The sequence below is a fragment of the Callorhinchus milii genome, unplaced genomic scaffold (assembly GCF_018977255.1).
Source record: "Callorhinchus milii isolate IMCB2004 unplaced genomic scaffold, IMCB_Cmil_1.0 Scaffold23, whole genome shotgun sequence".
NCBI lineage: Eukaryota > Metazoa > Chordata > Chondrichthyes > Chimaeriformes > Callorhinchidae > Callorhinchus > Callorhinchus milii.
The window spans coordinates 199,986-225,600 of record NW_024704764.1 but is presented as its reverse complement, the minus strand read 5'-3'; the positions used below and the strand labels follow the sequence as shown (position 1 = coordinate 225,600).

The following is a 25,615-nucleotide window of genomic DNA, read 5'->3' as shown; positions in this document are numbered from 1 at the left end:
CTTTTGTGTGATTCAGTCACTTCAATGTTAATTTTGGAACAAATTAGTGACATCAAATCAGAGTTGTTTTCTAGCCTCCCGCTTCCCCAGCTGTAATGTTTCCCTCCTGTTCTGTGCACAACACTCTTCGTATGCTCCGACCTCACATTCCAGCCAGTTATCTGTCATTTGTTTTTGTCTCTGGAGTAAATGGCAAACTTGAAAGGTCTTTAACCCTTTGAAGACTGTAGTTCTGTCAGCGAACCAAGATCAAAATGTGAATGTTTTATTGCGTTCTATCTATTGAGTTATAATAATAATAATCCTTGCATTTGATATATCGCCTTATCACGTCTTCGAGACATCTCAAAGCGCTTCACAGAATATACTGTAAAGTGAATGCACTGTATATTTTGTGGGTGAAACGCGGCAGCCAATTGCACACAGCAGTGTCCCACAAACAGTCGTGAATTGAATGACTAAAGAGTTGCCTCGCCTTGTAATTTTTTTTGGTCAGCTGGGTGTTTGACACAGGTGGAAACCGTCACAATGTTTAAGAGGGTCCAACTAAACTACTGAGATCCATGTGGATGCATGTGGCAGTATAAAACAAACATGGTTCCTATAATCATCAATGCAACTGGGAATGTTAATAAGAATATTCAAAAATAATAAAACTTGAACAAGTATCAACCTCCTGCAAAAAGTAACTATCTTAGGAAGCTCAAATATATTAAGAAAATAATAATAATTATTATAAGTATCCTCGTGTTGATATAGTGTTATCAGGTCGTCAAGACTTTTCACACTTCACAGTATATATGGTAAACTGGTATGACTAGTTTGTGGGGGAATGCAGCAGACAATATAATCATAGCAGTGAACCACAAACAACAATAAATTGAATAATCACTTTTATTTATGGGATTGTTGTCCAGAACCCCAGGAGACACTCCCTTCTCTGTTTAAATAATGCTGTGGGATCTTTAACATCCACCAAAAGATGCAAACAAGACCTTGGTTTAGCATCTCATCCAAAGGTCAATGCAGTACATCCCCAGCATTACATTGGAGTGTTAGCATAGACCGTGGCTTCCAAGTCCTAATGTGGGGCTTGAACCCACAACTTTCTGACTTGGAGGCGAGAATGCTACCAACCAAGCCAGGCTGACGCATGAGCCCTTGAGTATGTAGTATGGCTTTGTATTTTGGTTTAACACTGACGTGGCCACTTGTTTAGTGAGAGACAACCTAGATTCTAAACTTCTATCATGTTCCCTAGTTGTTTAATCTCCAATGTTGTTCAAGTGAATGTTAGGCACCATGCACTATTCGAGAAGAAAAGTACGTTTCTCCCAGTGTCCTGGCCAGCAATCCCCCAGATGAAATTGGTGATTCAAAATACCCAGTCACTTTACAGTAAATCCTGTGAAGTGCTTGAGACTTCTTTCTGACATGAAAGGTGCTGTATCAAATATGAGAATTATTATTAGCTTGAAATGGCATTAAAAAAATGAAGGCAGGAAATAACAATACAAACACAAGAGCAGGAGTTGGGCCTTCTGTTTTGATGTGCCAGCTGGTACCAGTTGGCATAACCGTGGGCAATGATAATCAGACAAGAGTCACTGTAGTCTGTACCATGTACCTGATGTTTTACTATATTAAAGGCTTTATAAAATGTGACCCATGTCACCAAACCCTGTGGGAGAGAGGTTTAAACCACTTGATGGCAATTTTTGTGACACTTGGGTGCCAACACATCACTAAAAGCTGTGGCCCTTGGAGTTGCAATCTGTGTAGTTAATCTTGTGTGAAAGCTTGATGGTTTGGGATGACCGATTGAATTAGATTAATGAATGTCCTTTAGCCATGGATTCAGTTGTTCCTCGATACTTATAAATATTTTTCTCTTCCTTCACCAGCAGACCAAAAATGTGAGCACGTTTTGAATCTAGAGTTATTTCGAAAGTATTTGACTATTTAAAGGGAATGTGCATGAGAACAAGATGAGCTATTTGGCCCTCGCTGTGGAACGATTAAGTATCTGCCAATATTTCCCAGCCTTTTTTCCATATCCCTTAAAATATTCTGCAATGGATTCTGTGAAGCGCTTTGAAACGTCTCAACATTGTGATAACAACAGCAACAAATTAAATTTGTATCGTGCCGTTCACGTCAGAAGGACGTCCCAAAGGCGCTGGACAGTCAGGGATTTGAACCTGAGCAGGGGGTTGGGATCAGGAGGGGTGGAGGACAGGGAGGGAGGCCCTAGGAGAATGACCGAAGGCGTGGTCGAAGAGGACTGAGTCTTGAGCTGTGCCTTCAAGAAGGCAAGGGAGGGAGCGAGGAGGAGGGACTGTTGGATGGAGTTACAAAGGCTGGGGGCAGAGAGGCTGAAGGTTTGATTGCCGATGGTTGAGCGGGCTGGGCGGGGAACATGGAGCAGGCTGAAGCCTGCTAAGCAGAGGGAGCGGACAGGTTAATGAGGCACTATATCAGATGCAAGGATTATTATTATTCTTACTTACCAAGCATCTATTTCTCCTTTGAACGGCTGAGTCATCTATGACTTTCCAAGGTAATCTGTCCCATATTCTCACAATCCTTTGCGCATAGGATGTTTTTCACCAGCTTTGCTCTACTTTTGAAGTTCCTTCTGGGGCAAGTCGCTCTAAAGTTTCACAGCTCTCTGTGTGAAGAGATGTCTTCTGACCTGGCGTCTAACCATCCTAGCTCTAATTTTAAAATTGCCCCATGTTTTGTATTTTTTTTGGAGGGTGGAGGTGTCAGCCGGATGTCTTGACACATGAGGAAACCCATCACCATGCTTAAGAGAATCCAAACTAAACTCAGGATTCCATACGCCCCACCTACACATGGCAATTCCAGAGATGATTATTGGATTGGAATAATAATAAGAATGTGAGCTTCCTTCCTGGAGGGATGTCCTGCCTATCCAATTTTGGAAAGTATCAGGTGCAGGTTGGCAAGAGCCAAGGTTTGGGGACCCCAGAGTGAGTTGGGGTACAGCTGGAGTCTAACCAGCTAAAACTGCTCAGCTTGCCATGAATATTGCTGTCTCCCAAGCTTTCCCACTGCTTGTCCAGCTTGAACCACCCTATCTGTTAGGGCTTTGCCTTGCATAATTAGCAGGAGCTGAGTGGGAGGACTCCTTGCCCCCAGTAACTGGTTTTGCTGATGAGCCTGGCTATCTGTGCTGTCATTAGCAGTGCCCTAGAAAACTGCAGACCCGGCTGGCTCAGGAATTGGACTACCGAGCCACAGAGGGTTGGCTCGATTCCGACATTCGGTGGCCAAGGATGTCACCTTGGAGCCAATTTCTCTCGACCGAAGGGAAAGTCTGTTTTCTTTATGACAGAGAGTGTACTTTCTCTCTATTTTAAACCTCTTGTAACAAAGCCCAACATCCATTAACACTTGTGATTACTTTTCTGCACTCTGTAAATTTGCTTTTAGTAACTTGTGCACCTGGACCACTCACTCCTTTTGTTCATCTACCCTACCCAGTGCCTCTTATTTATCCCTTCCCTTTATCCTATCATTGTCATTCTTGCATCTATTGACCCGCATCTGCCATTGTACCTCCCCTAGTTTAATCTCTTGGTACTTTATTACACCTGCTATCTTTGTTTTCTGCAAATTTGGAAATAATCCCTCTGTTCATTAATCCAGGTCATTTTTATCCACAGTGTGCAAAACTCCAGCCACGATCCTTGTGGGACACCTCATGTCATTGCCTGTTAATCAGAATGTCTCCTTAATCCCATTTCTCTCTCTCCTATCTGCCAGCCAATTTTTGTTCCATGCTGCTAGGTTTCTTCCACTTCCGTGTGCCTTCATTTTAAGTCTCTTATACAGATATTGAGGTTACGGGGAAAGAGCGGATCAGGATACTTGGCTTTGGTGGCAGAGCAAATGGACACTTATACAATGGGCTGGATTGCCTCCTGCTGCCGTAGATTTCTGTGGACAGTAGAAGCTTATGTTAAAGAGCAAAGTTTGCTTCCTCATTCAAGCTGGAGGTTTATTAAATTGCAGTTGAAGTGCTATTGTATTGGTTTCTCTGGTGTGGTCTGATAAGTTGGGTGTGGCTCAGTATTGTCTAATAAATGGAGAAGGTTTTTTTTGTTGTGCTCAGTTCTGCCAAAATTGTTTGTGTAATTCAGATGGTGTATCCTTCACATCTGCTGTAAACTCAGATGAAAATATGCAGTCAGTTCAGTTTACAGTGCATTCTGTGACATGCTTTGAGAGGTCTTGAAGAATTGATCAGGCGTTATATCAAATAAGGATCATTAACATTACTTATTGACCTCATTTGGCTGTGTGTGGGGGTGTCTCTGAATGGATTCTAATACCAATTTGCCAGTGGATATCCATGCTAGTCTTTCCCTTCTCTCCCCCACCACCCCAAACAAGTTCTCGGTACATGTGGATGTGAATCCATGTGTATTAGTTCCAAGGAGGTGATCACCAAATTGAACACTTGAATCTAAGTAGCTTTGTTACAGACTTGAGAGTTGGTTGATAGGGCGTTCCTGTGTTTCAATGAGCAATTCTCTGTGTGACTCTACAACAGGGAACCTTGAGCTAATTAATGCTGGAGGCATGGTTCGATGCTTTAATCTGGGTGAGGCCATCTGTACCAGTGAGTCACAGATGGGGAGGTGAGAGGCGAGTGGAAAAAGAAAGCAAGCATAGGTGCAGTGAAGTATACATACAAAATGTTGACTGGCCGTGTTTCTACCTTTTTGATAGGTACACAGTTAACCTGGTTTTACTGTGCACTTCTATTACAGCCTGGATCTGTCAACTAATTTCCGCTCCGTGCTCCCATGTGTGATCTCAGTAAGTACTATCCTCTTCATTTGCACAGAGTGTGAATTGAAAACATGTGCCACAAAAGCCTCTCCACTCTCCACGGGACGAGCATTGACAGCATCGATGGGAATTAACCTATCTGATTTGGTGGGACCTGCATTTGATATGGTGCTTGATCACACCATCAAAACATCTCAAAGCAATTCACAGTAAGGTGTAGTGACTGTGTTTGGAGGTGAATGCAGCAGCCAATTTAGATACAGGACTGTTCAAACAACCACTTAGTGAATGACAAACTTTATGTAGGGAATGGTTGGCTAGGACATCTGGGCAAATTCCCTTTACTTTTCAAATGCACTTTATACTCTAGTACCTTCAAGTAGGAAAATGTCTCAGAGGACTCCACAGAGCTGAAGTTATAGGACAGGCAAGATGGTTGGTGGGGGGAGAGTGGAGGGAGGTGACAAAGGTACAATCAGCTGATTTTCAGGCAGATTTTGGGAAGCAGGAAGGGTGTGCCGTGAAAGAACTTGCAAAAGGCAATGGGGGAAGGGGAGATACAGCCAGGACAGGAATCTAGCATGTGATCGTTCTTGTGATTACCTTTGAAGCACTTTGAGGTATTTCTGCATGAAATTGCAGACAACACATTTTCTTTGTGCTCACACGTAAAATGGCGATTCTTTTCTGTAGATTCATTTATTTAACTTCTTGGTAATTTTAATGGGGATTTTTCCCCTTTTTTTCACCCCGTTTGTGAGGACAAGTGTTATGATTCTGTTATGATTGGAATCTTCTGTGGTTTAGCTGTTTAGCCACGAGGAGTGAGTGAATAATAAGTAATAATAATCCTTGCATTTGATATTGCACCGTTTCATGTTATTGAAATGTCTCAACGTGCATCACAGGATATACTGTGTTTTTGTGGGCTAATACTGTCCTGCCCTTTCTTATTCTCACTGTCTCCCAATTGTGGGAGATGTGTAGTCTTTGTTAAAACGCTCCTTGATCAAAGAATAGATCAGACTCCAGTTCAGGATTGCATTCCTCAAAACTTTCAAATCTCTCCCTGCCCTTGACCCACCCTGCCAAGGAAATGATCATTATAATAAGCCCAAAGATGACCTGATCCGTGGGTCGTCATTGGTTCTTTTCCTCCCAGTCGGGGTAGGACTTGTCACACCCTTAATCATGTTATTGTCTGCGATTTAACCCTCGATGTGAGCCCGTCTCACCCTCTCCTCCCTTCCCAAAGGCAGTATAAGTATAAGTGTCTGATAACAGATGTTCAGTGAATGAGTGACTGGGATTTAGTCCCAGCCCTGGCTGATTCAGCACCATAATTGCAAGGTTTTCTATTCACTCTCTGGGTAAGTGAAACTGTTGCTAAATGAGGTTTTGAGAAGTTTCTCTCTTTCAACCCTTCCACCTGCATTGACTCCACAGCACAGGTTTGGGGTCCAGTGTCTTGTGCGAGTGTTTGGGTATCTCAGCCAGACCTTGTGCCCTCCTCATGGGCGTAGTCGCTGGATGATTGGGACCAGCTTTCTCTCTGCTCACCCACCAGGATGTTGATGTTTTACCCCCTCCCTCTGCCTCACCAGTGGTGGGTGAGCTTTCAGCCACTTTACCCTCTGCTCTCTGGAACGCTCCCCAAATCACTGCTTCATATCCTCCCACCCTGGTGCCAAAACCCTTCTTAAAAACATGCCTCTGACCGCCTCTGATCTCATTTCTGCTAAGCTTCACTCTCCCTTACCCCCACCCTCCAGGTTGGATCCAATCCCTGACTATTCAACTCCTTAGGACGCCTTCCCGACATGAAAGAATGAAAGATACTCTACAGATGTGACTTTGTATTGTAACCTCACTGTGTCCCACCGTGCTGGAGGGTCCATACAGTTCCTTTAAAGCAACTTTCGAGGCATTGAAAGAGGCTGTACAAGTGAATACGTGCTGTGCTGAGGTTCCACAGGTAACTAGTCCTCTTATCTTGACCTAAATTCTCCATAGCAGCTTGGTCTGTGGACCACACAATGGAGCCCAATATAGGTTCTTAACAGTGACCAGGCCTTTCGGTTGGGGGAAGGGGTGGCTGGGGGTGTCACAGGACACAGAGAGGGAGCAGGACAAGTATGGGAGCAATAAGACAATACTGACTGAGTGCAAACCTCAGCATTTCTGGGTTGTAAGGCTTAGCTGCACTTCCTCACTGAGTCATGAGACTCATTAATATGTTGGTGCTTTGGTGATCTTGTGTGTAGTGGGTGTAAATCAGAAGCACTGATACAGCAAGAGTTGCTTGAAGAGCTATAATGTTGCCCTAGGGCTCACTTGGTTAGATTGTGTGGATCCCATATTCTGTACCAAATTGGTGCACATGACCCCAATTGACAATTTCAGTCAAATTGTCAGCCTGAAGCAGTTAATAATATTCCTTGCTTTTGATATTATCATATTGTGGACGTCTTAAAGCATTTCACAAGGTTTACTGTAAGATCCTGAAATGTATTTTGTAGACTAACGTGGCAGCCAATTTGTGTCAGGCAACATCTTACAAAATGTATATGGGAGGTTATTCTCCCAGGACACTGGGAGAAATTCCCTTCTCATTCCAAATAGTGCTTTGGGATCTGGATCGTACACCTGAACAGCCAGACAGGACCTCAGTTTAATGTCTCTTCTGAAGGACAGATTGTCTGACCATGCAGGGTTCCCCCAGCATTGCAATGGAGTTCAAAGCAATGATGTGTGGCTTAAAGCCACATCCTTCGGACTGAGAGGTGAGAGTGCAACCAACCGAGCAGGGCTGATCGCACCTTACCATGGTGTTGAAGGTCTGGAAACTCATCGCAAGATTTACTGTGTAGTGTAGTGACAGTGTATTCGCCCAGATATATTAGTCATTGATTTTGTGACTGTTTGGGATATTGGTGTACATAAACTTGGTGACAAATAGTCACTCCTTTTTACAGCAATTACCTGTGAAGTGCTATGAGGCATTTTGATGTCATAGGTGCTGTATTAAATTGACACCCAAAGCCTTGGTGTCTTGTACTTGTTCAGCTGTTTGCAAAAAGCTTTATCTGTTTGCTGGGGGTTGGCGCAGAGCAGTTGGGTGTTGAATGAGCTACTGGGCGAAGCTTAAAAGTGGGGTTTCTACAAAGGAAATGCTGTGCATTTTATGCCCAATGCTCCAATTCCTGAGCAGTGTTGCTCCAGGATTACTGCTATAGCACCGTCACTGAGCTGGTTACAGCCACCCCAAGAAAGCTGTTCGCTCCCATATTAGTTAGCTCTGTGTTGTGGGTGTGCCCCTTTCACGTAAATTGGCACGAAAAGTACAAAGTCTGAACAGTGGCCCTGATCTATGTTTGTGGTGGGTGTGTCTGTTTCTGTCTCACTCCGAGCCTGATCAGGATTAACTCCTTCAGGCCACTTTGTTTCAGACTTTTGGGGCATTAGCTGCTGAGATTTTGTTTTAATCATGTTCTGTTTTCACGCAACCTTAACGTCTGCCCAGCACAGATGATTCCCCAGTGGATGGCATTCTTGAGTAATTTGCGACCATTCCTGAGCCTTTGATACTTTCCTCAGTTGGTCTCAGTACAGGAGGCCTGTGTCACTTGTCCATCAATAGCAGAAGCTGTGTGGGTGGATTGGGATTCTCTGGGACTCTACTCTGCATGAGAGGAGCTATAATAAATGTAAATTGTTGTAGACACTTCTGACCTCTTCGCTCCCCAATCCACCACCCGGAAACTCCACTTGACTGGCACCGGCCTCCTGCTTGTCTCTCACGCCCTCCGCTCTACCATTGGAGGTCTCACATTCAGCCACTGTGCCCTGAAACTGTGGAACACTCCCTCAATCCCTCCACCTTCCCCCACCCCCCTCTCCCCCTTTTCAGGTCCTGCCTCTAAACCTTCCTTTTCGACCTTGCTTACGGTCAACCCCCCTCCCCCATGGCTCAGAGTCAGGCTTCTTCACTGTTGAGCCCTCTGAGATGCTTCCCTGAATGCAAATTGTTGGATTGTGTGTGTGTGTATGTGGAGTCTTGGGAGCCAGTATGTGAGGCGGAGGGGAATTGGAGGGTTGGGATTGAGAAGAGGATAAACACTGGTACATACATTGGGTTGAATGGTCTGTGCTATCACTATGTCCTAGTCAGCACTTAAATATGTATAGCGCCTGTCACATTGGGAGGACATCACAAGACGCTGGACAGTCGGAGTTTCAGACCCAAGCTGGGGGTCAGGATCAGGGAGGGGGAAGGGAAGCGGGGTGATCAAAAGCACAGTCAAAGAGGAGGTTTCTTGAGATGGGTCTTGAAGGAGGTAAAGGAGGGGGCGAGGCGTAGAGATTGAGGGATGGAGTTCCAGAGGGTGGGGGCAGAGTGGCAGAAGGCCCACCAGCCAATGGTGGGGCGAGTGAGGCGGAGGATGTGAAGCAGGCTGGAGCCTGCTGAGTGGAGGGAGCGGGCAGGACGGTAGGGGGTTAGGAGGTTGCAGAGGTCGGGGGGAGCAAGGCCATAGAGGGCTTTGAAGGTGAGGATTTTGAACTGGATCTTGAACTGTAACCTCTGTGTGATGGGAAGACAGTGGAGTCGGGCGAGGATGGGGGCGAGTCACGGAGCCTCGTGTGGGAGAGTTCTGGATGATCTGCAGCCTGTGGAGGGAGGAGTATAGGAGGGAGTAAGAATTGAGTGAAGTATAAACATTGGCACAAACTAGTTGGCCTGAATGGCCTGTTTCCATGGTGTAAAGCACTGTTGGTGTGGAGGTCAGCACTGCGAATGAGCCAGCTATGTGCTGAACCCATTTATCCTGTATTCAGTGTGTGCTAACCACAGGAAAAGAAGTGGGGGGTGGATTTGGCACAGTCGCATGTGATGTTTTGCATCAGCATTCCTGCGAGGGGAGCAGGTTGCAGATGGAACGCAAGAGGCTAAAGCAAACGAGCTTTGGATGTTTTTATACAGCTTTGTTTCAAAGCTGGGTGTCTGTTGGAGGGTGTGGAACTGGACGTCTGGATCCCCAATTCAAACTTTTTTTGTGCTTTCAAGAAATGCTGTCAAGAAGTGCCGAATGTTCTTGGAAAACGGATCAATAGAAGCCACGGGTGAGGACTTATTTCCCTGCTTTAAACACAGCTATCAGTCCTCATTCTCTGCTCGTGATTTCCCTCCTAGCCTTGATCTCCCGGCTTCACTGGCTCATTTGATTAAACACTGAGGAGGAAGAGGGTGGAGGCTGAAGGTCTTGTATGTCTGTTTCATTAAAAATGAACCCTTTGAGATCAACAGGAAATCTGCAGTTTCTGCTCATTCCTGGATCGTCTCTGCTAATGAGCGTCCCAGCCCAGAGGCTCACGTTCCAGATCTCCAGCTGGGTGCAGGTGGGAGGGGTGGTGATGCCCTGAGGACGACCAGGCAAAACAGATTGTTTCACATTGTCGGGAGAGCTGTATTAACACCACAGATGGCTGTTAATTTACCAGTTGTAGCAGCTAAATGTGTTAATAATGGTGAGACTGGGCCACACTGGTCTATAAGAGCACAGGGTGTGATATTCATGCTCTTTAGAGTTGGCTGATATTCTGGGTAGATCTTGGGATGTGGGCGATGGGAAGGAAGAGGAGAGAGGAACCGCCTATAATCCTGGATCTCGATGAGCAATTGGGTTGCGAGTGACTGGGCATTGGTAAGAGACTGCATGGGAGCAACATTCCGCTCTCAGAGGAAGGATTGAGTTGCCTTTAGGGAGAATTTGATGGTTGGGGTGGAAAGAGGGAGAGAGTGGAGGGGAGGGTCAGGTTAACATGTTTTGTGTGGCGATATGTATAAAAACACTTCATAAATGATGAGATTGCTCAATACAATTGTTGGAAATGCAATGATTTTACTCCTTAAATGTTTTGTGTGGGTGTATACCCATGTAGGTGTGTGATAATGTGATTGACACAGCACCTCCCTGGGTTTTCCACCTTGTATGGAATAGTTTTGTGAAAGTGGCTTTAGTGCTGTGATCAGGTTAAACCTGCTTGTGGCTGGGAGGGAGTGGCTGCCTTTTCTCCGATGTCTGCGCTCCAGTTTAGTTGTCAGTGATGAGTGTGTGTTGCTCTGACTTCACCCGAGACACGGAGAGAAGGCGACACTGGTGAGCAACTGGGTCAGTTTGGCATTGCTGGTGGGGTTGGGGCAGGCAGTAGAAATTTACCGCTGTGTCCCCTGTAGTTTGGAGGAGGGGTGTGTGGCTTGTACTGTGTTGTCAAGGCAGGAATGCTGAAACAAGGACTTAGATTTCATTGAGTTGTCCTTCAGCGAAATTTAAGTGGAGGCTTTTCACTCCTTTTTCCTTCTAGCAATCAATATGCTCATGTTTATAAACTCTTGTAGTTGGTGGAAGACCTGTACTCAATGACACTCTGGGAGTGCGTTGCTGGGAGTGTTTACTACAACAACAAAAATTACATTTTTAAATTGCCTTTCATGTCGGGAGGACATCCCAGGGGCTGGACAGACAGTTACGAACCCAAGCTGAGGGTCGGGGTGGGTGAGGGCAGGGGGGAAGCAGAGAGGTCAAAAGCACAGTCGACGAGGAGGGTCTTGAAGGTAATGGGGTGTGTGTGAGACGGAGGGACTGTGGGATAGAGATGGACAGGATAAAGACCAGGAAACAACTGTGTGACGCTGCACTGTATTGTGGCGTTGTTTAAAATCTGGGCTTTGACAGAGTGCGTTCAACAGGTAGGAAAAATCAGGACAAAATTAACCTTAGGTTTCAAAAAAAATACCATTTGGTCACTCAATCCACGACTGTTTGCTCACCACAGTGTCCTGAACTTTGTTGCTGCGTTTTGATCACAAAACATACAATTAATTCACTTTACAGTACATTCTATGAAGCGCTTTGAGATGTCTCAAAGGCGTAATAAGGTGCTATATCAAATACAAGGATTATTATTATGGATCAATTGCAACTACTTCACAGGGTTCCACTGGGATTTCTGTGAGGTTCTGCCTTCTCGCTCTCTCCTCTGAGATCTTAGTTTGCGACGTGAGACTGGGAGAAGGGAGGGACGTTAGACTGAATTCTACAAATCTCTAATGGGCATTCTCTTGAAGCTGGCCCATTAGGGTGAGTGCTCCTTCATGCGCACCATGTAATCTGACGTAGGTCAAAGTTTAGTTTCTACCCTTTGTTATCATTTCTACCACAGACTGAAACTCGGTAACATTTTCCAATGATGTCCAAATCTTGGATTTAATCCTATTTAATTACACCAAATCACAGGGTTATTGTTGTCCTTTTACGGTCTCTCTCTAGAGTGCTGCGCTTTAATGTTTTACTTGGAAAGACAATGTGTTCATTTTTTTTGTTGGATGGGTGTATGACATATGTGGCAGCCCATCACCAAAGTTAACAGTATCGAAACCAAATGGAGATTTACATGCATCCCACCTACATCTACCGTTCATATGGTGGAACAACTAATTGATTTTCTATAGCACTTCTCTAAGATGAAGGATGAATTTGTCCACGCTATTCATGTGCAACCTCCTTCCCCTCGTGTCCGGTAACAGATTCACTCTGGTACTCAGCCCCTCATAGAAACGTAGGAGGAGGCCATTCAGCCTGTTACGAGGCCATTCAGCCTGAATGGAGGAGGCCATTCAGCCTTGAGCCTGTTACGCCATTCTATCATGGTGGATCCGTACATCAACTCCAATTACCTCAGTGAGTGGTGATGGAGACCAGATGGAGATTAGTTCAGTTTTAAGCATTCCTATTGCCTTGAGTGAATTAAACAGGTGGGGTGGAGGCTGTTAGTGTCTCAACCGCTTGTCTGTTAATCTGCTGGAATCTGCTTGTCTGATCGCTGAGAATGGTTGGAGCTGGTGCAGTTAGTAATCAGAATGTTAATCTGCGGTTTCCAGTCAGTGAGTCTGTCTGCCCTTGTGCAGGGAGAGGGTGGGGGGGGGGAAGCCGTGGAGCTTAAGTGCTTTGTGTGTTTATCTCTGCCTCTTCCCACCCCCCGCCCTCTCTCTATTAGTCCAAGTCCCATTTTAAAAACCTACCTTTTCGGTCACCCCTATGGCTAACTCCTCTTTCTCCTCCTTTTGCCTCACAAACCACACAGTCAATCCACTTTACAATATGTTCTGTATATCAACAACCTGATAAGACACCATAACAAATATAAGTATTGTTTATTGCTCAGTGCCCAATCCCCCACTGAAGAACGCAGAAGTTATCCGATGTGAAGACCACTGTATAAATGCAAGTTGATGTTGTTGGTTTTAATTGTTTTGACCATTTTACTCATTCACAATCTGTGCCTTTAGCCCCCTTTCTCTGCCTTGAAAACCCTTTTAAAAACGTAGAATAGTAATCCTTGCATTTGATATGGTGCCGTATGTCGTCAATGTTCCAAAGCGCTTCACAGGATATACTGTAAAATGGATTCACTGTGTATTTTGTGGATGTCCTATAAATGACCAATTTTATTTGGGAGATTGTTGGCCAGGGCACCGGGAAACTTGGGATCTTTAATGTCCACCTCAAGAAGCAGAGGGGACTTCGGTTTACCGTCTCACGCAAAGTACGGATCATTAAGAATAACTCGAAGTTAATGGATGAGGGGCTGAAGCCGCGTTGTTTTGATTACAAATCTGGTTTGGAAGATTTTAACTCGTCAGAGGAGGTTAATCACCAGACGGCGAGTCCTGAGCACCTTTTAGACTGTTTAGTCTGTTCGGCAGCTCGCTCCCAGCTGCCGAACAGTCTTCCAGTTTGAGGAGCATTAACCTTTTGTACTTTATCCTTTGCATTCCATGCGTGGGTTGATTTTAAGCAGCGTGCACACGCGCTGGCGTCTGTCGGCTGGGAGTCGTCTGTGTTCCCCAGTTCTCTGCAGTTCTTTAGGCTCCGCTCCAGTCTCTTTCTGTTGTGTGGGGAGCAGAGTTTGTGCTGCTGCTGCTGTTGCCTTTGTACTGACTGAAGATTCCTGCAGGGGTGTGGCTGAGATCCGCCGGGGGTAGTTTCTGGTATGGAATTCCTTCCGATCGCAGCTGCAATCTGAAACGGGTTACAGTTCAGCTTTAAAGAGAGAGACCGGAGTTCGGGGCAGTGAGGTCTAAGCCGTTTTCTGGCACGAGGGAGTTTAGTCTAGTTCAATACGGTCGGTCGCTGACTCGCCTGACTGAACTCACGACCCACTCTGCAGTGATTGTTGCTTTCCAAAGGTTTCTGTGCTCGAGGTGAGGAGAGTCTGTGCTGGGAAATGGGACATTTTCCTTTGGTGTCCAGCGTCTGTAACTAACTCTGCTCTATCGCAGCCCCTTCACCTGTTGCCCTCAGCAGTTGCTGTTCCCTGTACCGTGTGTTCTCCATTCACTGCCCCTGATATCCGAGCTTCGATTCCGTGCTGTTCCTAATCCTTCACTGCCTGTTTACAATGATGTGCATATATCCTGCAGGTTCCTCCCCCCTTTATGTGGAAATGTTTGAAACCCCCGGTCTCTGATGCTGGACATGGCAACTACGTGGGACTATGTACAAGATATACTCACACTCTCCTTTGCTCCATTTTACAGAATATCATGTGAGGCACTTTGAGACAACCCTCTGATTGGAAAGGCACTGTATCAAATGTAGTAGCAATAATGATCATACTTACATTTGTTATAGCCCTTATCACATTGTTGAGACGTCTCAAAGCGCTTCACAGGATATACTGTAAAGTGGATTGACTGTATTTTGTGGGCAAAATCAAGTGTAAGGGTTATTATTGATGTCCCTTCTTTCCCACCCTATTTGCCCCATGTTCTCTTCCGTCTCTGTGTTGAGCGCTGAGATAGGTTTTATTCCTGGTTTGAATGGCCTCTGTAGATTTTTGTGGAGGGGGGTGGTTCCACATCAGAGTTTGTGTCCAGGAGAGTCAGTGCTGAATCCTTGTCACTAGTCTTCTGAATGTTCCGCGAGTTCAACAAAGCGCCCTGTGTTTGCTGGCCTTCCGTCACCAGCCCCACTCCAGCTACAGTGCAGCAGAGCTACAGTGAGAGTCTATCTCTGGAGGTGACAGATTGACACCAGTCACTGTAATCAGCACTGGCACACTCTCTGCTTTCATCAATCGCCTCGGAGGATATTTAAAGACTGCGGCAAGCTTCATTTGTATCAAAAACTGTTTGTGCATCTACTTTTCATCCCCTCCAATTTCTCCCATATTTTCTTCTCCTCTCCCCACCCCTCCCCCACACACAAACATGAGCCCATGTTCTGCCCATATTCTGTAATAGCTATCTGAAGATACGTTTTTTTATCCAGACTCCACTAAGGCTGTTGCTTCTATTTGTTGCTGAGGAGGACAAGACTACTGGATATGAAGTTAATCGCGGACATGGCAGGGGGAATAGGACAAATCTTTCAGCATTGAAGCATTTATATAATAGAATATTGGACATTTTTGTGTTTGAATATTGAGGCAGAGGGTTTGGAGAGTATGAGGCTGGGTGAGTAGAAGCCTCCATGTATCGTATCCAGTACTGTAGTGATAGAAAATCAAGAGGTGCTGATTGATGGCTGTTTTCCATTGCTCTGCAGGACTCTGTGACCTTGTTGACTATGTTCCAGTTGAGGTATCAGACTATAGGTGAAGGCTTCCATTGGTCTGGAATCTCAGTGCCCATGCATGTGGTTTGTGATAGCAAAGCTTTAAGAAATGTGGAAAAATAACAATGTTATTACCTGGGTCATTTAGCAACTCATCAACAGATGTTTGTGAAGGTCACACTGCCAGTATCTGAGTTGTATCCAGTGAGCTGCTGAGTTCCCTGACATGGATGATCCTAAGTTGAGTTAAATTTATCTCATTCTGGGTGTCTAGTTATCTAGTGACACCTGCTTCAAAGTACATTTGTGGGTGTGGGGTAAGGACAGGAGGTGGTGGCTTCACCCTCCCTCTCTCAGCCTTTTGAGGCTCACAAATGAATTGCCACTTAAGCAAGGCATCAGAAGGTGTCCATAGACCAGGGTTCGGGGAATTAACTTATTGCAACACATGTTCCTCATCTTGAAGTGATTTTGTTGAGACTGGCTCTAGAGTAAATTTAAAGCAAGTGAATATTTGCTGTCATTTCAGCTTCTCATCCCAAAACTGTTTTATTCAAATTGCACATTTGCAACGTGTGTGGTTTTTAAGAAAATTGGAGATTGTAATTTAGCTGTCAAACATCTATGTAACATGTTACGGAGACATTTATGGGATCCTGGCTCTTTGAAGTTCAAGGGGCACACAAGAGGGTCGTATCCAGTGAAGACACTAACTATAGTGCCAGGCCACTTAATGCTTTATGGCATTGTTGCCTCTGGCTCAGTTGTGTGTGGTACTGAACCATGTCAATCCCTAGTGCTCATTTAGCTGATCTCTACAATTGACCTCGAAGCCTGGACGAGGGAGAGAATATCGGCTTTGCCGATCCTGATCACTGTCGAAGGAGTGGTTTGGGAATGACAATTAATTGTCAGATACTGCACCTCCATCACCCCTGTACTGTAGCTCAGTGGTTAGAGCACTCGCTTTGCAAGTGAGAGACCTGAGTTCAATTCCAGGCAGAGGGCGAAACCTTGGGCAAGTTTCCTTACTCCACACAGAGCCTAATAATAATCCCTCCAAAACCCCCAAAAATAATAAATTGGTCATTTTCAATCCACGACTGTTTGTGGGACATTGCTGTGTGCAATTGGCTGCCGCGTTCGCCCACAAATATACAGTCAATTCACTTTACAATATTTTCTGTGAAGCGCTTTGGGACGTCCTCCCGACGTGAAAAGCTCTATATCAAATGCAAGGATTATTATTACTCCACCATTGAACTCTGTCCCCACTCTCTGGACCTCTGGTTGGTATAACAGTTGTCCTTGCAGTGACTGTACCACTAATCACGTAAAGGGTTAAAATCCTGTTGCTGTGATATTGTTTCTTTCCCTCCCCTTCGGGAAGGAGGAGAATGAAACAATTTTCAAGAAAAAGCTTTGGGCAACATTAGATGTCTCCTTAATACATGGCTGCTTCTGAGCTGGGCTGAGGGAACAACGCCAGACTTCCACCCATCCCCTTCCCCCCTCTTCTCTCAGAATCCTCCAGATGAGGGGGTAGGGTCCTCTGTGGAGATCAGGAGGCAGTCTTGAAGCTTTGCTCTCGCTTCACATACTATCAGTTTAGAAAGTACAGCTTTCTGACTTCGGAGCACAACCCATCAGTGCCGTGACGTGACGAAGGGAGATGTTTGTGGTGCATTTTGTGGGGATTCTGGAGAATTACAGGCTGTAATTAGTGGTGCATTCCAGGTCACTGTGTACAGGCTGGAGATTAGAACCAGATGCACAAGTCTGAGCCCTGCTCTGCTGGCAATTGTGGCATATTGTGCCAACCTATATGTCTGGTTAGAAATGCACATCCCAACTGGTCCTGTTTAACTGAATTCACACAACACAAATCTACATTTATACAGCGTCTCTCTTGTCAGGAGGATGGACGATCCAAGGCACTTGACAATACTTACTTGGCACCCAAGCTGGGGGTGGACTTTGCAAATGGTCAACTAAGCAGATCAAATGCTAAGGTGTATCTGAATTAAATTCCAACCTTCTATAGATCATCAGGGAGCTCCTGTTTGGAATATTGTGGAGTTTGGGGCATTCTGTTTTGCAAAAGAGCATTGATGGTGGTCGAGTCTGAAAGTTGGAGCTGTGAGCTTTGGGGCAAGACTCACAGAGCTGAACTCTTACTTAATCTAAAATGAGTGAAGCTCAACACAAGCTTCAGGACTCTAGGGAGCTAAGGGAGGGCTTCAGCTATACAGACCAGGAAAGTCCTGGGATTGTATCTTGGCTGGTCTGTGACAAGTGAACTGTCCTTGACCAGGCAAGAGGTTCTATAATTGATCTAGAAACACAGAAACAGGAGTAGGCTATTCAGCCCCTCGAGCCTGTCCCACCATTCTATTAGATCATGGCTGATCTGTAGCTCAACTCCAATTACCTGCCCTTGCCTCATATCCCTTGATACTCTGACCTAACAAATATCTATCCACCTTGGATGGCAGGATAATATCTGCCACCTCTTGAGGTGGCAGATATTATCCTGGCCTAGATCTGTGCCTTATGTTAGGGAAAGAGAACTAGCAAAGTTCATGATTGTTAGCCAGGATTTCTTCATCTCCCCCCTCTTTCTGCTGCAGGTACCTGACCACCTCTGTCCCTTGGGATGGTTTTGATTACAATGCTCTTGTGGCTGAATGGCGTATGGATTATTACCCATTTTCTCCTGAGTCAGCCCCTCATTGTTTGGTCTCAATTCACTTGTGTGCCAAGCAAGCTCCTTGTTAAAGGCTGGTGTCTCCATTCACTGTGTCCCAGCTGCTGTCAGTGTGCATCCAGCTGCTGTTGAGTTCAAGTGTTTTGGTCGGGGGATGTAAATGAGTTCTGGAATCATTTCCATTTGAAGCTCTCAATGCATGCGATTCATCATTGATTAACTGGAGTCTTTTCTCACCGGAAGTAAAGTCTGTGGGGAAACCAGAGCATCACTGAGTGCAAGAATGCCGTTCTCACCTTGAATCTCTCTCTCTCTGTCTGTCTGTGTTGGGTTTTCAGAGTTGTGAGAAATGGAGACTGACGTGACAAGCAAGGTGTCCCACTGGCAGCAGAGCTATGTAGACTCTGGGATTCAGTCGGGAATGACGACGACTTCCCCATCACTGAGTGGGAAGGGAAACCCGGAGGATGACCCAGCCGCGTGGCAAAGCGGAGGATATACAGTCACCACGACCACCTACACCATGCCCCAGCAGCTAGGTATGTGTCTGCTCTACCTGGTTCCCATAACACAACATTATAGGGAAGGGGGAGAAAAGGTTAGTGGAAGGAGACTCATCGGCTTGGAACATTTGGGTAAAGATAAGCGCTCCATTATAGGAAGCGTTGAACAATAATGGAAAAGCTGTACCGTGTTCACTGGATATTGAGCAAGTTTCAGTTCAATTGTGAAGACAGGCTGACACTCCAGTGCAGTGCGGGGGGAGTGCTGTATTGTTGGAGGTGCCCCCGATCAGATGAGACAGGGAAACAAGGTGCCACTTGCCTGTTCAGCAGATGTTAAAAATCCCATAGTACTATTGGAAAAGAGAAGGGAGTTTCACTCTCTCCTGGCCATAGAATTATTCAGCACAGAAGGAGGCCATTCGGCCCATTGTGTCTGTGCCGACTCTTTAAAAGAGCTATCCAATTTAATCCCACTCCCCTGTTTTCTACCCATAGTCCTGCAAATTTGTCCTCCCCAAATATCTATCTCCCTTAAAAGTTGTTATCGAATCGGCTTCCACCACCCCTTCAGGCAATGTATTCCAGATCTGAACAAACTCACCGAGTGAAAAAAAATTCTGGCCTCCCCTCTGGTTCTTTTAGCAACTGTTTTAAATCTGTGTCCTCTGGTTTCCGACCCACTCACCAGTGGAAATAGTTTCTCCCTGTTCACCCTATCGAATTCCCTCATAATTTTGAACGCCTCTATTAAATCTCCCCGTAACCGTCTCTGCTCCAAGGAGAATGATCCTAGCTTCTCTAGTCTCTTCTCATAACTGAAGGCCTTGACATCCTTCTTGTGGTGCCCAGAACTGAACAGAGTCTCTAGCTGAGGCCTAACCAGTGTTTTATAAAGGTTCATCAACTTCCTTACTTTTCTTTACCCTATTTATAAAGCCTAGTATCCTGTATGTTTTTTTTAACAGCTTTTTCTACTTGTCCTGCCAGCTTCAAAGATTTACTATATGAACCCCCAGGTCTCTCTGTTCCTTCACCCCCTTTAAAGATTGTACCATCAGCTGATATTGCCTCTCCTCATTCTTCCTCCCAAAATTCATCACTTCGCATTTCTCCACATTAAACTTAATCTGCCACGTGTCTGCCCATGTTACCAGTCTGTCTATGTCCATTTGCAGTCTGTTACTATCCTCCTCACCGTTTACCACTTTTCCTAGCTTCCTACACACACGTTTGTCCAGGACACATGAAGCAGTTCCTACATGGCACACAATGTGCATGCAATGGGTTTTAGCTGTCCTGCCATATTCCCAGACATTTTTTATATTAATTACTTCATAATTAAATAATTCCCACTCTCACCAAATTCGTGCACAGAATTCCCACTCAGTTGGCTCTTGCAAGTCTTCCCCTTTATAAAGGTCTCAGACGCACCCAGTTTCAACTGGTCAACAAATTAACTAATCCCCCAACACCTGGTCTGTGACTAACTGCCAATTTGACTTGTTTACCTGAAAAGTTCTCTCTTTCTCAAGAAAGAATTCCAACTCTTTCGCTGAAAGAAAGCATTCTCTCTTGCTCTCTAGTTTCTAATTTCTCTCTTGCTCACGAATCGCCACCTGATGGAGATCAAGCTGCTGAAGGGTATTGTTAGGGGCAATAGTAATAGATTATTGTGGCATGTTGGCATCAGTAATAAGGGCACAAATTAAAGAGGGATCACAAAAGGAATTAAAATCTTCAAGAGTGCCTGAAAACATGAAATTCTCTCGTCACAAGGGTCCGTAAATTCTTTTAAAGGGAATTGTATATTTGAAGAAGAATGTTAAAGGGGTGCAGAGGTGGAAGCAGAGCAGTGGGGTTAGACTTGTGGAGTGGGGGGGAACACGAGTGCAGTCTTAGCTGGCTTTCTGTGCTGTAACATTGTGAGATTCTGCAATTTTTGTTTGGTTTTGTAAATCAGTAATTGGTTTAGTGACACAAATGCATGCTTTGTGGACAATGTGACTAGTGATATTGAACAGTTCCTAATCCATGTGTGAGTCCCTCTATAACTGCTCTCTTTCCTATTTATTCTCTTGTTCTACTAGAACTGGAAGATAAAATGTCATTGAGTCGTGCAAACCGCTTGCGAGAGGCTATGTTCCCAGAAACGCTGGAGAAAGGCACTTATATCCTGTCCACTCAGACCGAAGCCAGCCAGCAGACAAACGTACAGAAGCTGTCCGAACCTTCTCAGATGCTAAAGGCTGCGATCGTGCAACTCATCAATTACCAGGACGACGCTGAGCTGGCCACACGTGCTATCCCTGAGCTCACCAAACTGCTCAATGATGAAGACCAGGTACCGACCACTTCATCAGCTGCACTTATCCATGAGGCTGAGCGCAAGCTGCTTCCTACTAATCTTGACGGGTTTGTGTTTAATCACAATGGAAAGTATTTCATAATAATACAAATAATAAACCTCGCATTTGACATGGGCTTCATCACGCCTTTCAGATGTCAAAGCGCTTCTCAGAATATACTGTAAAGTGAATAGACTGTATATTTTGTGGGCAAAATGCAGCGGCAAATTGCGCACAGCAGCGTCCCACAAACAGTTGTGGATTGAGTGACCAAATTATTAATTTTTTTTTGAGGGATTATTACCCCCAGAAAAGCGATCCACCAATCGACTAACAACCAGGTTCCTGCTTACTGCTAGGTAAACAGAAGTGTGTGGAGTGAGGAAATTTGCCTAACGTTTTGCCCTGCCCGGGAATCAAACCTGGATCTTCTCGCTTGCAAGCTGAGTTCTCTAACCACTAAGCTACAGGACTCCGCAGAGTCTGTAGACTGTGCGCTGAGGTCTATCTAACCACCTGGCGATAATGCAATTAATATTTTTTTTCTCTCTTTGCAGGTTGTGGTGAGCAAGGCAGCCATGATTGTCAACCAGCTATCTAAGAAGGATGCCTCGTGCCGTGCCCTTGTGCAGTCTCCCCAGATGGTTGCGGCGGTCGTCCGTACGATGCAGAACACAAGCGACATGGAAACGGCTCGATGTGCGGCCGGCATTCTGCACAACCTCTCACACCACCGGGAGGGCATGCTTGCCATATTCAAGTCTGGTGGGATCCCTGCCCTGGTCAGGATGTTGAGGTGTGTGTGTGTGTGAGAAAGAATCAGAAGCTAATTCCATTTCTTTTCAGAGCACAGTGGAACCCTGTTAATGCAGGTAGTTGGGATCCATAAAAACCCTTAAGTTAAGCGCTCAGATTCTGCCCCTTTGTGAGAGGTGCTGTAAGTGTAATCATAAACTTTGAGAGGCGACCACCTCCATATTCGTCCAGCTTCGCTGGCTCTCCAACCTGCAGAGGATAGTTTAAATTCCTCATCTTCAAGGCACTCCACACCCTGAATCTGTGACCTCCTAAAGCCCTACCAACTTGTCTGCTCCCTCCGCTCGGTGGATGCTGGTCTGCTCCACAACCGGATGTCAAGCCTTTAGACTTTCTGGCCCCACCCTTTGGAACTCCAGCCTGGAACATGTCTACCTCGCCCCCTCCCTTGCATCCTTCAAGGCCCGTCTCAAGACCTTCCTCTTTGACCATACCTTCGGTCATCTTCTAACCACTGCCCTTGCCCTCCTCTCCTAACTCCAAACCCCAGCTCAGGTCCAAAAAAGCCTTCACTGTCCAGAAACTTGGGACGTCCTCCCGACGTGAAAGGCGCTGTATAAATGCAATCTGTTGTTGTTGATAGCCAGTTTCAATGAGCACAAGTGCAGCTGATTACTTTGCTCCTTGCTTTCTTGGGTTTTGACTGACGCACACCAGTCGAGAGACCTCTCACAATGTGACTGGCGTGATCGCAACTGGGTTATTTCTCACTTTGACTGCTGTAGCCCGGGATCTGCTTGCCCTGTGACTATTCTAGCTGTTGACAGGCAGCTTAACACTCTATAACAGAGTCCATAGCCTTTTTATTTGAAGTCTCCAAACTTTCTTTCCTCTCCTCATAGTAGTAATAATAAATAACAATCCTTGCATTTGATATAATGCCTTATCATGTTGTTGAGACGTCTCAAAACACGTCACAGAATATACAGTCAGTTCACTTTACAGTATACTCTGTGAAGCGCTTTGAGATGTCTCGAAGATATGAAAAGGCGCTATAGCAAATGCAAGAATTATTATTATTAATATACCATAAAGTGGCCCCTGCATTTTGTTGGTGAAACACGGCAGCCAATTGCCCACAGCAGAAAACTGCTACAGAGGAGGGTTTCTTTTCCCTGCATTTCTCATTTATGTTAAGCCTTTTTCTCTACATCTTCTATTCTCGCTTGGAATCTGCTGCTTTCCAAATTGCAGAAATCTTCTTTCAAAACAAATCCAGTTCTCCAAAATCTCATGGCTGCCTTGTGCTCTGTTTAGGCCACAACATTTTGAGGCTAGAGTTTAGCAGAGTAACTTTCTAATCACATTTATTACTTTGCTTGGATGTTAGTCCATTTCCTATTTGCCTCATTCATCAAAGCTAATTGACATTTTATAAATCGGGGATTCCAATTTCTCCTCTTTTAATTGAGAGCATAACCATTTTCTTGCTGGAGTCGCAGATTTATAGTGGGATGTGCATCTTTATACTATTGCTGGTTTCCTTTCATTGAGAAACCAGATTTATGGAGCTCCGGATGACGCTTGTTCACCATCTGGAAGGTGTCCAAGTGCCTGTCCCTGATCAGTGCCCCAGACAACGGAAGACACATTTGAGTTCTAATTAATTCAGCTGCTCAGCTCCAAGTTAACTCTTTCTATACATTTTTAATTTGCACCTTTTAGAATCTGGATGTTTAAGGCAAGAACAAGGTTGTTTCGCCCATCATGTCTGTGTTACTCTTTTAAGGAGAAGTCATAGAATCTTACAACACAGAAGGGAGGCCCTTCAGCCCATTGTGCCTGTGCCGGCTCTTTGAAAGAGCTACCAACTAGTCCCACTCCCCCGCTCTTACCCCAACTTGTCCCCACTCCCCCGTTTTTACCCCAACTAGTCCCCACTCCCCCGCTCTTATCTCAACTAGTCCCGACTCCCCCGCTTCAGTTTCAGTCCCATTTGTGGGTCTGGTGTGTTTGGTTTGCTAATGGTTTCCCTTTGTTTACTGCAGCTCTCCGGTGGAATCGATTCTCTTCTACGCCATCACGACTCTGCACAACCTGCTTCTTCATCAGGAAGGAGCGAAGATGGCCGTGCGCTTAGCTGACGGACTGCAGAGAATGGTTCCTCTGCTGAAGAAGAGCAACGTCAAGTTCCTGGCTATCACCACCGACTGCCTCCAACTGCTGGCCTACGGCAACCAAGAGAGCAAGGTTAGATTGGGGGCTTGGGTGGTGATCCCAGTCCCTCTCCATGGGGTGGGGGAGCAGTGGGGAGAGGTAGACAATGAATTAGGAGGAGAACTAAGTTACAGAATTAGCCTGGAACCTTTATTTGAGGTAGCTAGTCAAAATAATAAATTAATAATAATTTGCAAATAATAATGTAATAATAATTTAATAATAATCCTTGCATTTAATATAGAGCCTTGTCACATCTTCAAGACGTCTCCAAGCGCTTCACAGAATATACTGTAAAGTGAACTGACTATTTTGTGGGAGAAACTCACTGCTCTGACCACTCCTAATTACTGGCTGACTTTTGGTCACGATATCAACAAAAGATACATTTGCAGTTTTTTTAATAAAAAAATACTGGAAATGTAAGGGAGTGAGAATTTAATAATCTGCTTTAAAAGCACATAAACGATGAGGTCGACACAAGCTTGTTTCTGAGTAAACCCAGAGTGTAACTAGGACCACATGTGATTTGGAAATTAGTGGAAAATATAACGTTGCAGTTGATACCAGAGGAATTACTTACTCTGATAAATATTTGGCTATGGATTTCATATATAGCTGCATGGTAAATGGGGAAAGGACTTTGGTGTTTAAGATAATGGAATGGTTTTTTTTGAGAGATTTTAATTGTGGAAAGCTCTGCTGGTCGGAATTCTAGGACAAGAGAGTGGGAATTCATCAAGAACAACTTGCCGGTCACGCAGGGTAGTGTCCCTGAGTGCTTGACAGCCACTGAGCCGGGGGAGGTGACTGTAGGTATGATCAAAGAGGAAGGTCTCTAGACTTGACCTGAAGATGGGGAAGGAAGGGGCAAGGCAGCGAGATAGAGCAAGAGTTCATGATTGTGGCTCAGGAAAGGAGGAGAGGTTGGGAAGCATCTCTCCCAGGGGGATGTCAGGAATGATCTTCGAGGAGTTGCTGTTGGAGGGAGTCGATTTGGACACATCATAAAGAGATTTGGACAAGGACATTAGTGGGGACAGCAGAAGAGCAAGGAATTGGGATTATAGAACGGTGGCTTCTTGGAGAAGCAAACACTGATGTGAATTAAAATGGCCTGCTTCACTTCTGTGGTAGCCGAACACTCTTTGTTTGACCCCAACTTTCTTGACTTTGCAGTTCTGTACTTTCCACAAGACGAATGCAGTTTTTTGGGCAAAGGAAAGCGGTTTGGCTTATCCATGCCAGGCTTGGTTAGATTAGTGGTGAGGATGTTTTCTCAATCTGTGTAACTAGTGTTTTTTTTCCTCTCTCTCTCTAGCTGATTATCCTCAGCAACGCAGGCCCGGCTGCTCTTGTTCAGATTATGAGGACCTACAATTATGAGAAGCTCCTCTGGACGACGAGTCGTGTCCTCAAGGTTCTGTCGGTCTGCCCCAGCAACAAGCCTGCCATCGTGGAGGCCGGTAACTAGACCTTACTCAAACCTGGCTTGCACGCTCGCACCCACACATTAACCCCACCTATAGAACATAAGAATTTTCAAGGTGAAAAAAACCCAAGGTCCATCCAACTTGCCTTCCACCATCCTGGCAGTCGCTTGACATGTTGGGTCCCAAACTGTATATTGTATTCCAAGATATT

The 25,615-nt window shown here is 45.2% G+C and overlaps 1 protein-coding gene across 1 annotated transcript in view; it reads left to right on the top strand.

The window, feature by feature from the left end:
• The window catches only part of LOC103190064 (junction plakoglobin), a 48,713-nt gene that overhangs the window by 13,458 nt on the left and 9,640 nt on the right, over positions 1-25,615 (top strand). The window contains 5 exon segments of the mRNA XM_042343163.1: positions 18,486-18,686; positions 20,741-20,994; positions 21,556-21,794; positions 23,803-24,004; positions 25,293-25,437. Of these exon segments, the coding sequence (XP_042199097.1) occupies positions 18,497-18,686; positions 20,741-20,994; positions 21,556-21,794; positions 23,803-24,004; positions 25,293-25,437 (1,030 nt within the window). The 5' untranslated portion in view covers positions 18,486-18,496.